The 14,271-nt window shown below is 34.5% G+C and overlaps 2 protein-coding genes across 2 annotated transcripts; one reads left to right on the top strand and one right to left on the bottom strand.

Moving 5' to 3' along the window:
- The first annotated feature begins 764 nt into the window (after positions 1-764).
- Positions 765-1,660, top strand: LOC102629293 (uncharacterized). The gene is made up of 2 exons (XM_006479078.4): positions 765-927; positions 1,019-1,660. The coding sequence occupies exons 1-2, from the start codon at positions 837-839 to the stop codon at positions 1,549-1,551; spliced, it is 624 nt and encodes a 207-aa protein (XP_006479141.2). The 5' UTR covers positions 765-836; the 3' UTR covers positions 1,552-1,660.
- Positions 1,661-1,688: 28 nt separating this feature from the next.
- On the bottom strand, positions 1,689-2,529 carry LOC107177188 (blue copper protein 1a-like). Its single transcript, XM_015530617.3, has 2 exons — positions 2,271-2,529; positions 1,689-2,158 (listed from the first exon to the last, which is right to left on the bottom strand). Exons 1-2 carry the CDS (start codon positions 2,431-2,433, stop codon positions 1,827-1,829), a joined length of 495 nt encoding a protein of 164 aa, XP_015386103.2. The 5' UTR covers positions 2,434-2,529; the 3' UTR covers positions 1,689-1,826.
- Between the last annotated feature and the right edge of the window lie 11,742 nt (positions 2,530-14,271).

Here is a 14,271-nt window from a genome sequence, read left to right on the forward strand (position 1 = left end):
TTATTCCAAAGACTTGCAAGATATTTATCGACTAGCCGTTTGTTCTAAATGATTCACCAGTTGCAAACTAATTCATCTTTGAAATTTATCGGTTAGCCATTATCAATAAACGGTTTATCAGTTTCAAAGAATTTACTCTCTAGAATTTATCGGTTAACCGTTTTTTAATAAACAGTTCACCGTTATCTTCCAAAATCAAAACTATAAAATTTCCTTAAGAAAGCGGTTTGCTGACTTAGGATTAACAGTTATCAATTTATTTTCAAAATCTTATTTATGTCTAAAACAACTTCATATGGCTTAAAAAATAATTAGATTTAAAGACTCCAACTTATTTATTCCGTTTGTTATTATTAAAATCAATATTATAAAATTATGTATGTTAACAGTAAACAACTGTGAATTTTTTAAAAGTAATTAATTCTTCATAGAACCTTTACAAGTTGAATTATACACATGAACTAAAATCTACGTTCACTTAAGTAGTTCATCAAATAGAATAGAAATTATATGAGCATTAATTAATAAGTTGGGTAAAGGTATAATTAATGACATGGCTACCAGGGAGGAGGAAGAAGGAATATTTTCTCACTGATGCATAAGGAGATAGATTGTCGAGAGAATGAGATTATCCAAAGGCACAAACCAACTCAAATCAAATCCTTTGCTTTCAATAAGGAATTTATTCCCTTTCAAAGTCCAAAGAAATCTCAAGAGCTAGCCATCATATAAAAAGCAACCAAGGGAAATAGAGATGCATCAGCGTCATTCACTAGAAAATTACTCTATAACTCTCATACAAAAATTAAGCATAGCCAGATTTATATACATAATTGATGGAAACCAAGTTCTCAGTTGATGAGATCGAACCCTTCTGCAAATGGCAAAAAGAGGAACAACAAGATGTTCTTGAAGTCCATCTCCAAGGTGGTGCTATATCATATTCATTAACAATACACGCATTTTGCTAATAAAATCATCGATCCGTGATCTCATTAAATTGTTGTTATTGTCGCAGGTTTCCATAAATCACAACTGAAGGTCCAAATCAACAATCTTGGGGAGCTAACTATTAGCGGAGAACGTCCTCTAGATCAAGAAAATAAACGAGTTCGTTTTCGCAAACAAATAAATGTTTCAAAAGACTGCAAAAAGGAGGAAATTCATGCAAAGCTTTCAGGAGGGATTCTTTACATAACGATGCCGAAAAGAATCCCTGTTTCGCTTCCTGCGCAAGCTCGAGAACAAATTGTTAATCAAGAAAAGAGTAATAATAATAATGGAAATGCAAAGCAAAATGATATTGATCATAAGCCTGCTGCCGCGAGCGCAACCACGGCTGGAACAAGCCGTGCCGCTACGTGGAGCATGATGAGCAAGCTGCCGTCAACAAAGTGCATATCTGGGCTAAAATGTTCTGTTCCAAGGCTACAACAAATGGACAGCAAAACAGCTCTGAAACTTGGGGCTTTGGCTGCTGTCATGGTGGTGGCTGCTGTTGGGGCATATGCTGCCTACAAATATCGCCGAGCTTTTCATGTTGAAGACTAATTAATTTACAGACTCCAACAGTATTTATGTTGTTTTCTTAAATTATTCCTTTGCTTGATGAGAAAAAAACAATGCCTTGAAATGAAACGATCGGCTTCATTTTCTTAAATCCAAAAAAATTATTATTACTTTTTTCAATTAATCCATACAAGTATATGTATAAAGAAGAGTAGAAAAAAGCAGCTTATTAATAGGCTATGTGCTGCTTGTGAAATTTTGCACCAACTTAATGTCACACAAAGAATTTATTGTTGGCCGACATATAAATGTTGCTCTCACACCATGATCATAGCCATAAAGACGAGTGCAGCGACGATAACTGGGAAGCCAGTTGAGATGATCCCGGAAGCAGCGTTATCTTCGGGAGTACTCGGAGATGGTGCCGGAGCATCGGAAATGACGTTAATGGCCAGCTTCTGGCCAAGGTCAGCACAGTGCCTCTTGGCGCCAACTTTGCCGCAAATGTACCATTTCTTTCCCGGGGTGGCGAGGGGGATCGTGTCGTTTCCACTGATGAGTGGCTCGCTCAGTTTTGAGGCAACGCAGTCCTTGAATTCGCTAGCGTTCACTTTAATCACATTGTGATTAGGAGGCGCGTATCTGAACACTGAAAAACATTATAAACCAAATTAAAAAAAAAAAATTAGTATTATCAAAATAATTGCTTTTCAATTATTACCTTGCCCGCTAAGAAGTTAATTATTTAATATTTTATGTACCTAATGTGTCACCAACACGAAAAACTTTGTCCTTAGCCCAAGCTGCATAATCAAAGCCGGTCGTCCACCCGGTTTCATCACCGACGATGTGTTCCGTTGCCATGGCAACTGCCGGAAAAACAATTGCGACGATCGCAAGGGTGACAAACCGATAAGAAGCCATTAGAATAATATTGAAGCTTAAATTAAAGAGTATTAACCAGTGAAATATGAGTAAAAGGTTTTGTTATAAGCTTCAATTGTGATCTTGTAATGGGTTATTTGGGGTCTATTTATAGTGAATAATTGTCAGTGAAAATCAGATCATCTGCTTTAATAATTAACTTGAAAACAAGAAACAAACTGGCAAAGGGCTGGCTGGCATCGTGGCATATTATTACATTTCACAATGTGTTTGCTTTGAGAATTGGAACCTCGGGTTATACAAAAGAACTGAGGAAGTCAAAATGATGTCTTTTGTTTTGAGTAAAGACATGCGAATAAGGATAAGGAAATTGGTGGTGTTGTGCGTATAATTGTTGTTTTAGTGCTGTTTTGGTTTGAGGGGAAATGCAGTGATTAATTCGAGACAGAAGTTTACCGCCGGCTTTTTTTTTTTTTTTGGTCTTATCCACGAGGTATCCTGGGGAGGGCCCCAACTGTGGGAGACACCTTTAAGCCCGTACCACAACCCAGACTAGAAGTCCCCGCTCGAACCGGGAGGCACAGGTTCTCCCAACAAAGGCGACTTCCCTGCGACTCGAACTGGGGAGCAAACCCAGTCAAGCCACTTAAGGGGACTCCATTGCCAGTGGAGCCAACACTTTGTTGGTAGTTTACCGCCGGCTTTAATTAAACAATAATAATATAGTTACTGTAAATAGCACAAAATTTAGTACAAAAAACAGAAAAAAAAATTCTTATCTTTTAGTAAAAAAATTTTTTGTCTTCTAATAATGATGTGCTATTTTTTATTTTTTTTACTTTTTGTGCATTTATCATTGTTGTTAATTAAATAAGGGAGAAAGAATATTTGTGAGAATAGCCCTCTCATTTTCTTGGTTTATTCACTAGTCATTACCATTCGCCGGCCAAATACAGCTATTTTGAATCTATTGATCGGTTTTTGGTATATACACACAGGTATGCTTGAGTGTGTAAAATCTTTGCATATAACCTAACATAAAAAATTTCTTTGCATATAGCCTAATTATTTGACTACTTTATTATAGAACTAATTTAATAATTTTACCCTTATAATGTATAAAGACCAAATTATAAGTCAAATTATTTCAATTTATATATTATAAAGGTAAACTAAAATATTAGGATTAAGATTCAATACTAAACTTAGTTTTTTTTATGAGAAACTAATTAATGGTAACATTTATTATTATTATTTTTTATCTTTCTTATTTAGCAATTCAGCATTGAATCTTTGTCCAAAATATTATAGTACCATAAATCATGCTTTTGTCGATAATTTTATCCTTTTACATTACAACGATAAACTAGTCACTAATATTATGTGAATCAACCTTAATAGTTAAAGACGGCGAAGGATAATTGAGAAAATTAAAATAAGGTGGATCTAATTGATTCAGTTTGCTATTTGCAAACTATATATATACACATATATTTTAAGGAGATTGTAGTGAAGTTTAGCATTAAACGGGGGTGTGTTTAGGGGCATAACTATCAGGCCTACTTAAGAATTAACGAAGGAAAAAATAAAAATAGCGAAAAAGCCATTCCCACAAATATTTCTTCTATCAAGTTATATAGCCGACGCTCAACCTCAATCAATCACTGCACACTTTTCCCTCAAAGCCATTATAAATAGTATCATTATCATTATCGTCATCAATCTTCTTCTTCTTCATCTTCATCATCATCACTAATCCTTTGCCAGTTTGTTTTTTTTTTTCTTTTTAATTTCAAGTTAAGCACATGATCTGATCTTCATAGATAATTTTTCCCAAAAAATGTTTTACAAAATCACAATCGGAGATTATAACAAAATATGTTTATTCACTCATTATCTATAATTTTTCTTGAATTTTAAGTTAAATAATAAAAGTATTATTTTATCAGTGAAAAATTAGATTTAATAGCCATAGAAGTAATGATGTTGGCTTCTAAAAGTTTAATTAAGTCATTTTGAAGAAATTTTATTTGACTAATCATCCTATTTAAATCTTAGAAGAAGTAGAGGGTTAAAATTTTAAAAATACAAGAGTAAAGTGAAGTGATAATTAGCCAAAACACACTTACTGAAAAGTGAATTCAACCAATAATTTATTATTACAAGTTGTCACAAGGATGTGCGTTTTCGATGTCTCGATTCAATGTAATCTATATTGATTAATCTGTTAAATCCTCAATTCAGTTCATTTTAATCTGATATATATTCACCCAAGCCCCAAGGAGCTAGATTAAGTTGATAAAGTTTTTAAGGCAACAAATTAAGTTACAAAATTTTAGGTATAAAATTGGAAAACTAAAAGTACCCGTAACAGGACTCCATTTGCATCACCATCACAAATTTGTTCCCTCCAGCGAAAAAAAAAATGAAATTGAGATCAATTACGAGAGAATGCTTCTGAGTTAAGAAATTGGCAAATTAATAATATACGTAGGGGGCTCTGGGAAAGTACCAATGTGCCATGCATGTTTTATGTAGTACATAAATGTACACATGTACATTTAATGAGAAAGAACCAGAAAGTACTCTATTAATACTATAATTGAGAGTCACTAGGAGTTTAAATTTATAAAAAAAGATACAACCCCTATTTTATTATGAATAATGAATGAGATCTAAATAGTCGAGTCCCAAATCTCTTATCATTGATCAAATTAATATTTTACTATCCAATAGATAAAGTCATATTAATTGAGATTGGACTATTGAGATTCCTGACATTACTCGATTAAGGAAAAAAATTGAGTATTGATTGATGTACTGAAATATGTTAATGATGTTTCCAAATCCAATTAATAACATAATATGGTAGCATCAACCATAATAAGCCAGATGTGGTTTTGTGCACATTCACTGGTTTGAGTGTTTTCGGAAAGCACAAGTGAGATACGAGGGAGCTATACATATTAGCTAACAGTGGCCTTTCCTTTTCCCCTCTGTAATCAATATTTTGTGGATCAAATGTTTGGAAACTCATGTTCGGCTTATGCTACCCTGAAGAGGACATGATGTCTTTTTGAGCATTTTTTCTCTCGTAATTATTATTAGCAGATAGAACTGCTAGAACTTACGTTTCTGTTATCAATATTGCTTTATTTTTTGCAGGACTTTACGGGAAAGATAAGGGTTATTGGGCCGGCAGAGCAGATTCGGTGCAAGGTTCATTTGAACTTTTGCGTGCACGCACAACTTTAGTTATCAATTAAAGTCCTCCCACGATTGATTATAACATTGAAATAATGCGAGTCATTCAGAGGGTTCGCCCGCGCATGCACTTTACTCATGTTGGTTATATTAATGACAAAGCCGATATGTCGTTTGGAAACAATACGATAAATGATGGGTCATCTATATCATGTGTGGTGAAAAGATATTTTTCATTTATTATTGTTGTTGTTATTATTGCTGCTGGTGCTACTAATTAATTAAGGAAAAAAAAAACTAAATTGAAATCTAAAAATCGAACTAAATCGATTTTTTTCAGAATGGATTCAGTTCTATCCAACCAAAATGCCAATCATATCATTTTTTTTTTTCGTGATATTTGATACTCAAAATGGTTTCATGCTCTTTTTTTTTTTAATTTCGCACCTAAAATTATCCTCAGTTAATTGATTAGCATATTTTTTAATAATATTTAAAAAAAAGTCACAGACATAATTTTCTTTTAAATCTAGAGCATTCTTGAAGAATTTTATCTACAACAGATATTAAAAAAGAAAAACAAGTGAAGTTTGTGGATTTTAAGTTTACAATATCATGATGATAGAATGGTATATTTATATGCAGAAGTTTATCATCTAGTTATTTTACTATAATCAAAATTATAGCTTCAAATGTAATTAACAGTTGTAGTTGTAATTGAAATCATTATTATAAGTACCATCAAAGATGGTAAATAAGTGATTTTGTAAATTACAAAATTTATCATCTAATAAATGAATGACTTACGGTAATTAGAACTCAAATATTATGATTATTCATATTTTTGTGATTTTATCTTTTTACAATTATAATTGTAATGATTATTATTCCATATAACTATTAAAAAGCAACAATCTACGGATATAATTAAAATAATTTGGAATTCATCTAAACAGATGATGCGTTGTTTGCTAAGAAACAGTAAGATGTCACGTCGTATTTGTATTAATGAAGACTTTGACATGTCGTTTATGGTTTACAAAACTAAATGACGAGTCATATAAACGATGCGCGGACACTTACATTTTTGGCATGTCGGTTATATTAATGACAAGGCCAACATGTCGTCGTTTTTCTATAAAACGATATGTTGTTTTATTACATAACAATAAATGACGGGTCACCTATAACCTTTGTGCCGATTAAAATATTATTATTATTACTAATACTGTTGATGCTGCTTTTGCTATCACTGCCACCACAACCACCATTAACATAGATAACAATAATAATATTAAGGACATTAATTAACTAAGGAAATTTTGACAACTTGTAACAATTCATTTTGATTTTTAGACAAAGTAAACACATCAATAGGAATATAATCTATTCCAATCTTGATTCGTGCAACTAAAGTAAATATGTTATTTTAATTTTAATTCCAATCCATTCCTATTACCAATTAATAAACATACTATTAAAGTATTAGAAGTTATATTACTGAAAAATAGATGACTTATTGTCTCCGAAGTAAAATTTTACAATGACTATTTTTTTCAAAATAACATTGACTACTAAATGCTAATTAGGGGCGGTTAACGAGTTGAGTCGATTCGATATTGAATTCTAAAGAACTGATAGGAATAAAACATGAAAAAGAATTAAACCAGAACAAAAAAAATTTGATCAAATCCTTCAAATATTATAATATTTTTTAATTTCTTACAAATTTTAACTTTTTATATTTTTATTTTCATTTTTATCCTTTTAAATCTTGCTTTTGGCACTATTTTAAATAAAAAATATTAATGTTTTTTTATTCGGTTTCGATTAAAAAAAAATCGAATCAGAACCTGAAAATCGAATTAAACTAGTTTTTTTTAAACAGGTTTGATTATGCCCAACCCCTATGCTTAATCATATATTTTTTTTCTTTTTATAATATTTGGCCTGAAAAGGATTTTGTACTTTTTTTTTGTCATTTCACGCCTATAACTATCCCCGATTAATTGATTAGCATATTTTTTAATAGTAATTTTCAGAAAGAATATGTCACAAGACTTAGTTTTCTCTTAAATCTAGAGTATTCTTGAAGAATTTTGTATACAACAAATATGAAAAAATGAAGTTTGTGAATTTCAAGTCTACAATATTATAGTACAATGATATATTTATAAAGCCAGAATTTATTATCTTGTTTATTTTTTATCATGCAACTGTTAAATGGAATGTTTGTTTGTCAATAGTTGCACTACACTTACAAATATATTGGAATAATCATAATATCCCCTAATTAAACTCCATCATATATTTAATTTTGTATTTTAGATCCAATCTGATCCAATGACTAATTGAAATCCAATATAATCCAAACTAATAAAAAATCAAATTCAATCAAACCAGTCATAATAAAAATCTACAAATAAAAATCGTCAATTGCTATCTAGAGTTCTAATTACTAACACACACACACACCAATTCCTTTAATATTTTATCACACACACACACACACACACACACATATCAATTCCTTTAATATTTTATCATTCACGCTTTTTACTATCATGTAGTTGAAAAAAAAGAACAATTGAAATTTGAATATTAAAATCAAACACTCGTTGCATCTTGCAGTTTGTTCCCTGTATTATTATTGTATATTTATAGTCAAACAAAATATATTTTTTAATAAGTTAAATATAAAAGTGACACATAACTTTGTTAAAAAAATTAATTAATTTGGATTGTATCTGTTGCAATTAAGGGTGAAGAACCTTAATTATTATACCCAAGAAATCACCACACACTGATCTTGATAAGGCAAGAATGAAGTATCAACTGGGAAATCAGATTAAGAAACAAGGGTATTTAACTGAGACAAGAATTAAGAAAGAATAAAGCAATACGAAATGCAAGAAGGGATTATAGAGGTTCGGCTTGATAGCCTACATCCTCTTGAGAAACAGAAGCCATAGCTTTTCTTTATGTTTAAACAGATTACAAGTCTTAGAGTTAATGCTACAAGGAACGATACACGCTAAGTATAGCCCTTAAGGGCTTTATATACACCTCGGTAGGAATCCAGATACGTGAGCTGTTCACCAGCTCTTGTTCTGGGTTTGTTCAAACAAACCCAGCAAACTCCCGCCAACCCCAACTGTCAATAACAGCTCTTCAAATTAAAACGGCATCGGCAACTACCGTTTAACTTAAGTTTGATAGTGCAAGTCACGTGCGTAACTTGAGTCTCTTGTATGATGGGTGCTGGTTGTCGTTCAGTAGTGTTATCTGTGTGTTTGCTTTGTCGTTTCCTATCCAATTACTGAAATGACAAAGCCGTCTCCTTCTGAAGGTTCTGATCAGGTTTACATTTAACAATCTCCACCTTGAATCTGAATCACAGCACTCCTATGGCTTCTTCTTCTCTAGTTTCTGTATCTTCATATTCTACAGATGCCAGCTAAGTTTAAGCAGTGCTCAAACTTAGCCATTGGAACTGGCTTTGTCAACATATCAGCAACATTGTTACTGGTATGAACCTTCACAAGCTTCACAGTGCCTTTAGAGACTTCCAGCCTTATGAAATAGAGCTTGATGTCGATGTGCTTGGTCTTTTCATGATGGACTTGGTTTTTGCTCAAACTGATAGCACTTTGACTGTCACATAGAATTGCTATGGATGATTTCTTATATCCCAATTCATTTATCATGCCCCTTAACAATATTGCTTTTTTGAAGGCCTCTGCAGCAGCTGTGTACTCTGCCTCTATTGTAGATAGGGCCACTACACTTTGAAGTGATGCTTTCCAACTGATTGTGCAGTTATTAAGTGTGAAAAGAAGATCCTCTGTTATCTAGATCCCCTGCATAGTCAGAGTCAACAGACCCCTCAACCAGATTGTAGTTGGCCCTCTCCCCTCCATACAGCAGACCATAGCTTGTAGTCCCTCTTAGATACCTCAGTATCCATTTCACAGCCCTCCAGTGTTCCTTCCCTGGATTTGACATAAACCTGCTGACCAGGCTTACTGCATATGACAAATCAGGTCTTGTTAAGACCATTGCATACATTAGGCAGCCTACTGAGTTAGCATATGGTGTTTTCAACATTTCAGTTTGTTCTGATTCAGTACTTGGACACTGCTGACTTGATAACCTGAAATGAGCTGCCATTGGAGTGGATACTGGTTTACAGTTCAGCATCCCAAACTTCTCCAAAACTTTGTTGACATATTTTTCTTGTGATATAAACAATGTCCTGGCTGTTCTGTTCCTTATCATTTCAACACCTAAGATCTTTTTTACTGGGCCAAGATCTTTCATGTCAAACTTATCTCTGAGTTGTTGCTTCAGCAGATCAATCAACTTCATGCTTTTACTGGCCAAGAGCATGTCATCAACATACAGGACAAGATAGATCACTTCCTCCCCATAGGTCTTTCTGAGATATACACAGCAGTCATAATTGAATTTCTGAAAGTTCAGTTCTTGCATGTAGCTGTCAAATTTCAAATACCACTGTCTGGGGGACTGCTTGAGCCCATAAAGAGATTTTTGAAGTAAGCACACCCAATCAGGGTGTTGAGCATTCACAAAGCCCTCAGGTTGTGACATTACAATCTCCTCTTGTAGATCACCATGTAGGAAGGTTGTTTTAACATCTAGTTGTTCAAGATGCATATCATAAACAGCTACTAGTGACAGGATAATCCTTATTGATGTGTGTCTGACTACAGGTGAGAAGACTTCAGTGTAATCAACCCCTTCCCTTTGGGTAAAGCCCTTTGCCACCAACCTTGCTTTGAATCTCTTGGGTTCAACATCAGGGATTCCATCTTTTACTTTGTAGACCCATTTACAGCCCACAACTTTCCTTCCTTCTGGTTTTTGAATCAGTTTCCAGGTGCCATTTTTATATAGAGAGTCTATCTCATCTTCAATGGCCTTGATCCATTGAGCTGATTCTTTACATGCCACAACTTCTTCATAAGTTTTTGGCTCCTCTTGATCAACCTCCTGTGCTGCTGTCAAGGCATGTGCTATTAAGTCAGCATATCCCAATCTCTCTGGTGCTCTAACTTGTCTCTTCTGTCTGTCTCTGGTGAGCTGATAATCTTGTATTGGGATGTGCTCTTGAGATTGAGCACTAGTCTCATCTGAGCCTTGAGTTTCTCCAGTGTGACTTGTGTTCTTACCATCCTCAGTTTTTGATAGCTCCACCTCAAAGTGAGGTGTCTCTGCACCTGGGATTTTCTGGATTGTGCTTTGAGCAGAAGTTTGATTTTTCAACATCTCAGACTCATTAAAAATTACATCCCTGCTTATTATGCACTTAGGTGGTTTAAAGTCTACACACCACAGCTTGTAACCCTTAGTTCCACTAGGATACCCTAGGAAGGCACATTTCAAAGCCCTTGGTTCAAGCTTGCCCTGCTTGATATGTGCATAAGCAGTGCAACCAAAAATTCTCAACTGGGTGTAGTCAGCTAACTTCCCTGACCAAACTTCATAAGGTGTTTTAAGTTCTATTGCAGTTGAGGGGCATCTATTTATCAGGTAACAAGCTGTACACAAAGCTTCAGCCCATAATGTCTTTGGCAGCTTTGAATGAAATAACATGCATCTAACTTTTTCCATTAGTGTTCTATTCATTCTTTCTGCCAAACCATTTTGTTGTAGTGTGTGCCTAACAGTTTTGTGTCTCTGGATTCCACCCTTTTCACACAAATCATCAAACTGTTTATTGCAAAACTCAAGTCCCTTATCAGTTCTAACCCTTCTGACTTTCCTATTAGTCTGAGTTTCAATCAAGGTTTTCCAGGCTTTGAATCTTTCAAAAGCCTGATCTTTGCTCCTTATTGGATACACCTATACCATCCTAGAGAAGTCATCTATCATAGATAAAAAATAACAAGCTCCACCTAGAGATTCAATCTATGCTGGTCCCCACAGATCCGAGTGAATATAATCCAAAGTACCCTTAGTATTATGCACTGCAGTTTTAAACCTGGTTCTTGAGGACTTTCCTAAGACACACTCCTCACAGAAACCAACAGTACTTATTTTATCACTCCATAGAGCTCCCTGTTTTTCTAGTTCTTTCAGCCCACTTTCACTTACATGACCCAACCTGAAATGCCACAGTAATGTTTTGTCTTGATCTTGTTTTATCACTACCACAGCATCCCCAGTTATTGTTGTTCCTTGCAGTATGTATAAACCATGCTGCATTACACCTTTCATCAGTATCAGAGACCCTTTAATAACCTTTAAGGAGCTTGATTCAAGTCTGATACAACACCCTACCTTATCTAACATGCTTAGAGAAGTTAGGTTTCTTTTAAGCTCTGGAATATGCCTTACATTATCAAGTTCTCTAATTATACCATCAGACATTTTCAATTTAACAGAGCCTATACCAATGACTTTACAGGCAGCATTGTTACCCATAAAGACTTTACCTCCTTCAAAGGGTTGATAGCTACTGAATAGGTGTTTATGGGGACACATGTGATAGGTGCAGCCAGAGTTAAGAACCCATTTACCTTCAGTTTCCATGTTTGAGGCTACCAGAACACCAGCAGAGTCATATCCCTCATCTGAATCTTCAGAAGCAACAGCAGCATTTCCATTTCTGTTGTTAGCATCCTTAGGCTTAATCTTTCTCTCAGGGCAGTCCTTTTTGAAGTGACCTTCCTTGTGGCAGTGGAAGCACTTCAAGGTCCTGTTCTTAGATTTTGATCTTCCTTTCTTTTTGCCTTTCCAGTTATCTCTCTTCTCTGATCTCCCTCTTACTGTCAACCCTTCACCATCTTTTGTTTCTGATTTCTTAGAGCTTTCTTTGGAACTCAAAGCTTCCTTAACATCCTGCATAGCCAGAGATTGTCTACCATACAAGAGAGTGTCAACAAAATGTTCATAAGAGGATGGTAATGAAGATAACAGAATAATGGCTTTATCCTCATCTTCAATCTTCACATTAATGTCTTCTAGATCTAAAATGATCCTATTGAAGGCATCAATGTGAGTAGTCAAAGAGCTGCCTTCTTCCATCTGAAGTGTGTAGAGCCTTTTCTTTGTACTCAATCTTTTTGTCAAAGATTTCTTTGTGTACAAATCCTCTAGCTTCTTCTAAAGGCCTGCAGCTGTTGTTTGGTCTCCCACTTCTTTAAGTACCCCATCTCCTAGACTTAGGATTATAGTGCTGTGAGCTTTGTCCATGGCTTCTTGCATGTCTTCATCTTTGATTTTGCTGATCTTTTTCGAGGTTCTTGAATCCTCCAGCACTTCTTCGATTCCCTAGTGAACCAGCAATGCTCTCATCTTCAGCCTCTAAAGATGGAAGTCATTTTCTCCCGTGAACTTCTCCACGTCAAGCCTCTGTGTTGCCATTCTTGCTCACAAGATTCAGAGATGTGAGCTCTGATACCAATTTGTTGCAATTAAGGGTGAAGAACCTTAATTATTATACCCAAGAAATCACCACACACTGATCTTGATAAGGCAAGAATGAAGTATCAATTGGGAAATTAGATTAAGAAACAAGGGTATTTAACTGAGACAGGAATTAAGAAAGAATAAAGCAATACGAAATGCAAGAAGGGATTATAGAGGTTCGGCTTGATAGCCTACATCCTCTTGAGAAACAGAAGCCATAGCTTTTCTTTATGCTTAAACAGATTACAAGTCTTAGAGTTAATGCTACAAGGAACGATACACGCTAAGTATAGCCCTTAAGAGCTTTATATACACCTCGGTAGGAATCCAGATACGTGAGCTGTTCACCAGCTCTTGTTCTGGGTTTGTTCCAACAAACCCAGCAAACTCCCGCCAACCCCAACTGTCAATAACAACTCTTCAAATTGAAACGGCATCGGCAACTACCGTTTAACTTAAGTTTGATCATGCAAGTCACGTGCGTAACTTGAGTCTCTTGTATGATGGGTGCTGGTTGTCGTTCAGTAGCGTTATCTGTGTGTTTGCTTTGTCGTTTCCTATCCAATTACTGAAATGACAAAGTCGTCTCCTTCTGAAGGTTCTGATTCAGGTTCACATTTAACAGTATCCATTTGTTAATTGGATTGGATTGAATTGTAAAATCTTCAACTTACAACTTCCAACCTTTTGCGTTAATAATGATCCATTCTTATTTCATTACTAAGCTTGAGGAGGGTTCAGCTTCCTGTGTGATTCATGAGAGTAACTTTTTTTTTATTCTATAAAAGAGTAGAATTTCGATTGTACTGCATCAATATACATTTCCACGAACATCAGAGTAGATTTTTAAGTTTCCTCTTTCGTATCTATCCACAAGTTTGTAACGTACTATGTAATATACTAATATTTATGAAAAAAATTGAATGCAAGTATACTTTCTTAACTCTGAATTGAAGTACATTTGAAAATAATATTAATAAAAAATTGAAAATTTTATTTAAAAAATATATTGTTGATTGACTTGATTCATTTATTTCCATAGAAGAAACTAAACAAAGGAAAAAGAATCATTTCCCCTCTTTATTTCCTTAATAACCAAGAATCTCCACAACCCCAAAACATGCACTCAAGACTAACCAGAATTGTCACTCAGGCTTTATCCTAATACTGAATCATTGCTCTCAAAGTTAAAAATTATTATGTGAGTAGTGGTTTGAGTCTGCATAAGATCAACCTCTC

The sequence above is a fragment of the Citrus sinensis genome, chromosome 3, assembly GCF_022201045.2.
Source record: "Citrus sinensis cultivar Valencia sweet orange chromosome 3, DVS_A1.0, whole genome shotgun sequence".
NCBI classification, from domain to species: Eukaryota; Viridiplantae; Streptophyta; class Magnoliopsida; order Sapindales; family Rutaceae; genus Citrus; species Citrus sinensis.

Excerpts from the sequence above, each read along its gene's own strand:
- LOC102629293 (XM_006479078.4), top strand. The coding sequence starts at position 837 with ATGGAAACCAAGTTCTCAGTTGATGAGATCGAACCCTTCTGCAAATGG. Across the intron at positions 928-1,018 it reads TCTTGAAGTCCATCTCCAAG|GTTTCCATAAATCACAACTG; the intron begins GTGGTGCTATAT and ends TTATTGTCGCAG.
- LOC107177188 (XM_015530617.3), bottom strand. The coding sequence starts at position 2,433 with ATGGCTTCTTATCGGTTTGTCACCCTTGCGATCGTCGCAATTGTTTTT. Across the intron at positions 2,159-2,270 it reads TCGTGTTGGTGACACATTAG|TGTTCAGATACGCGCCTCCT; the intron begins GTACATAAAATA and ends AATGTTTTTCAG.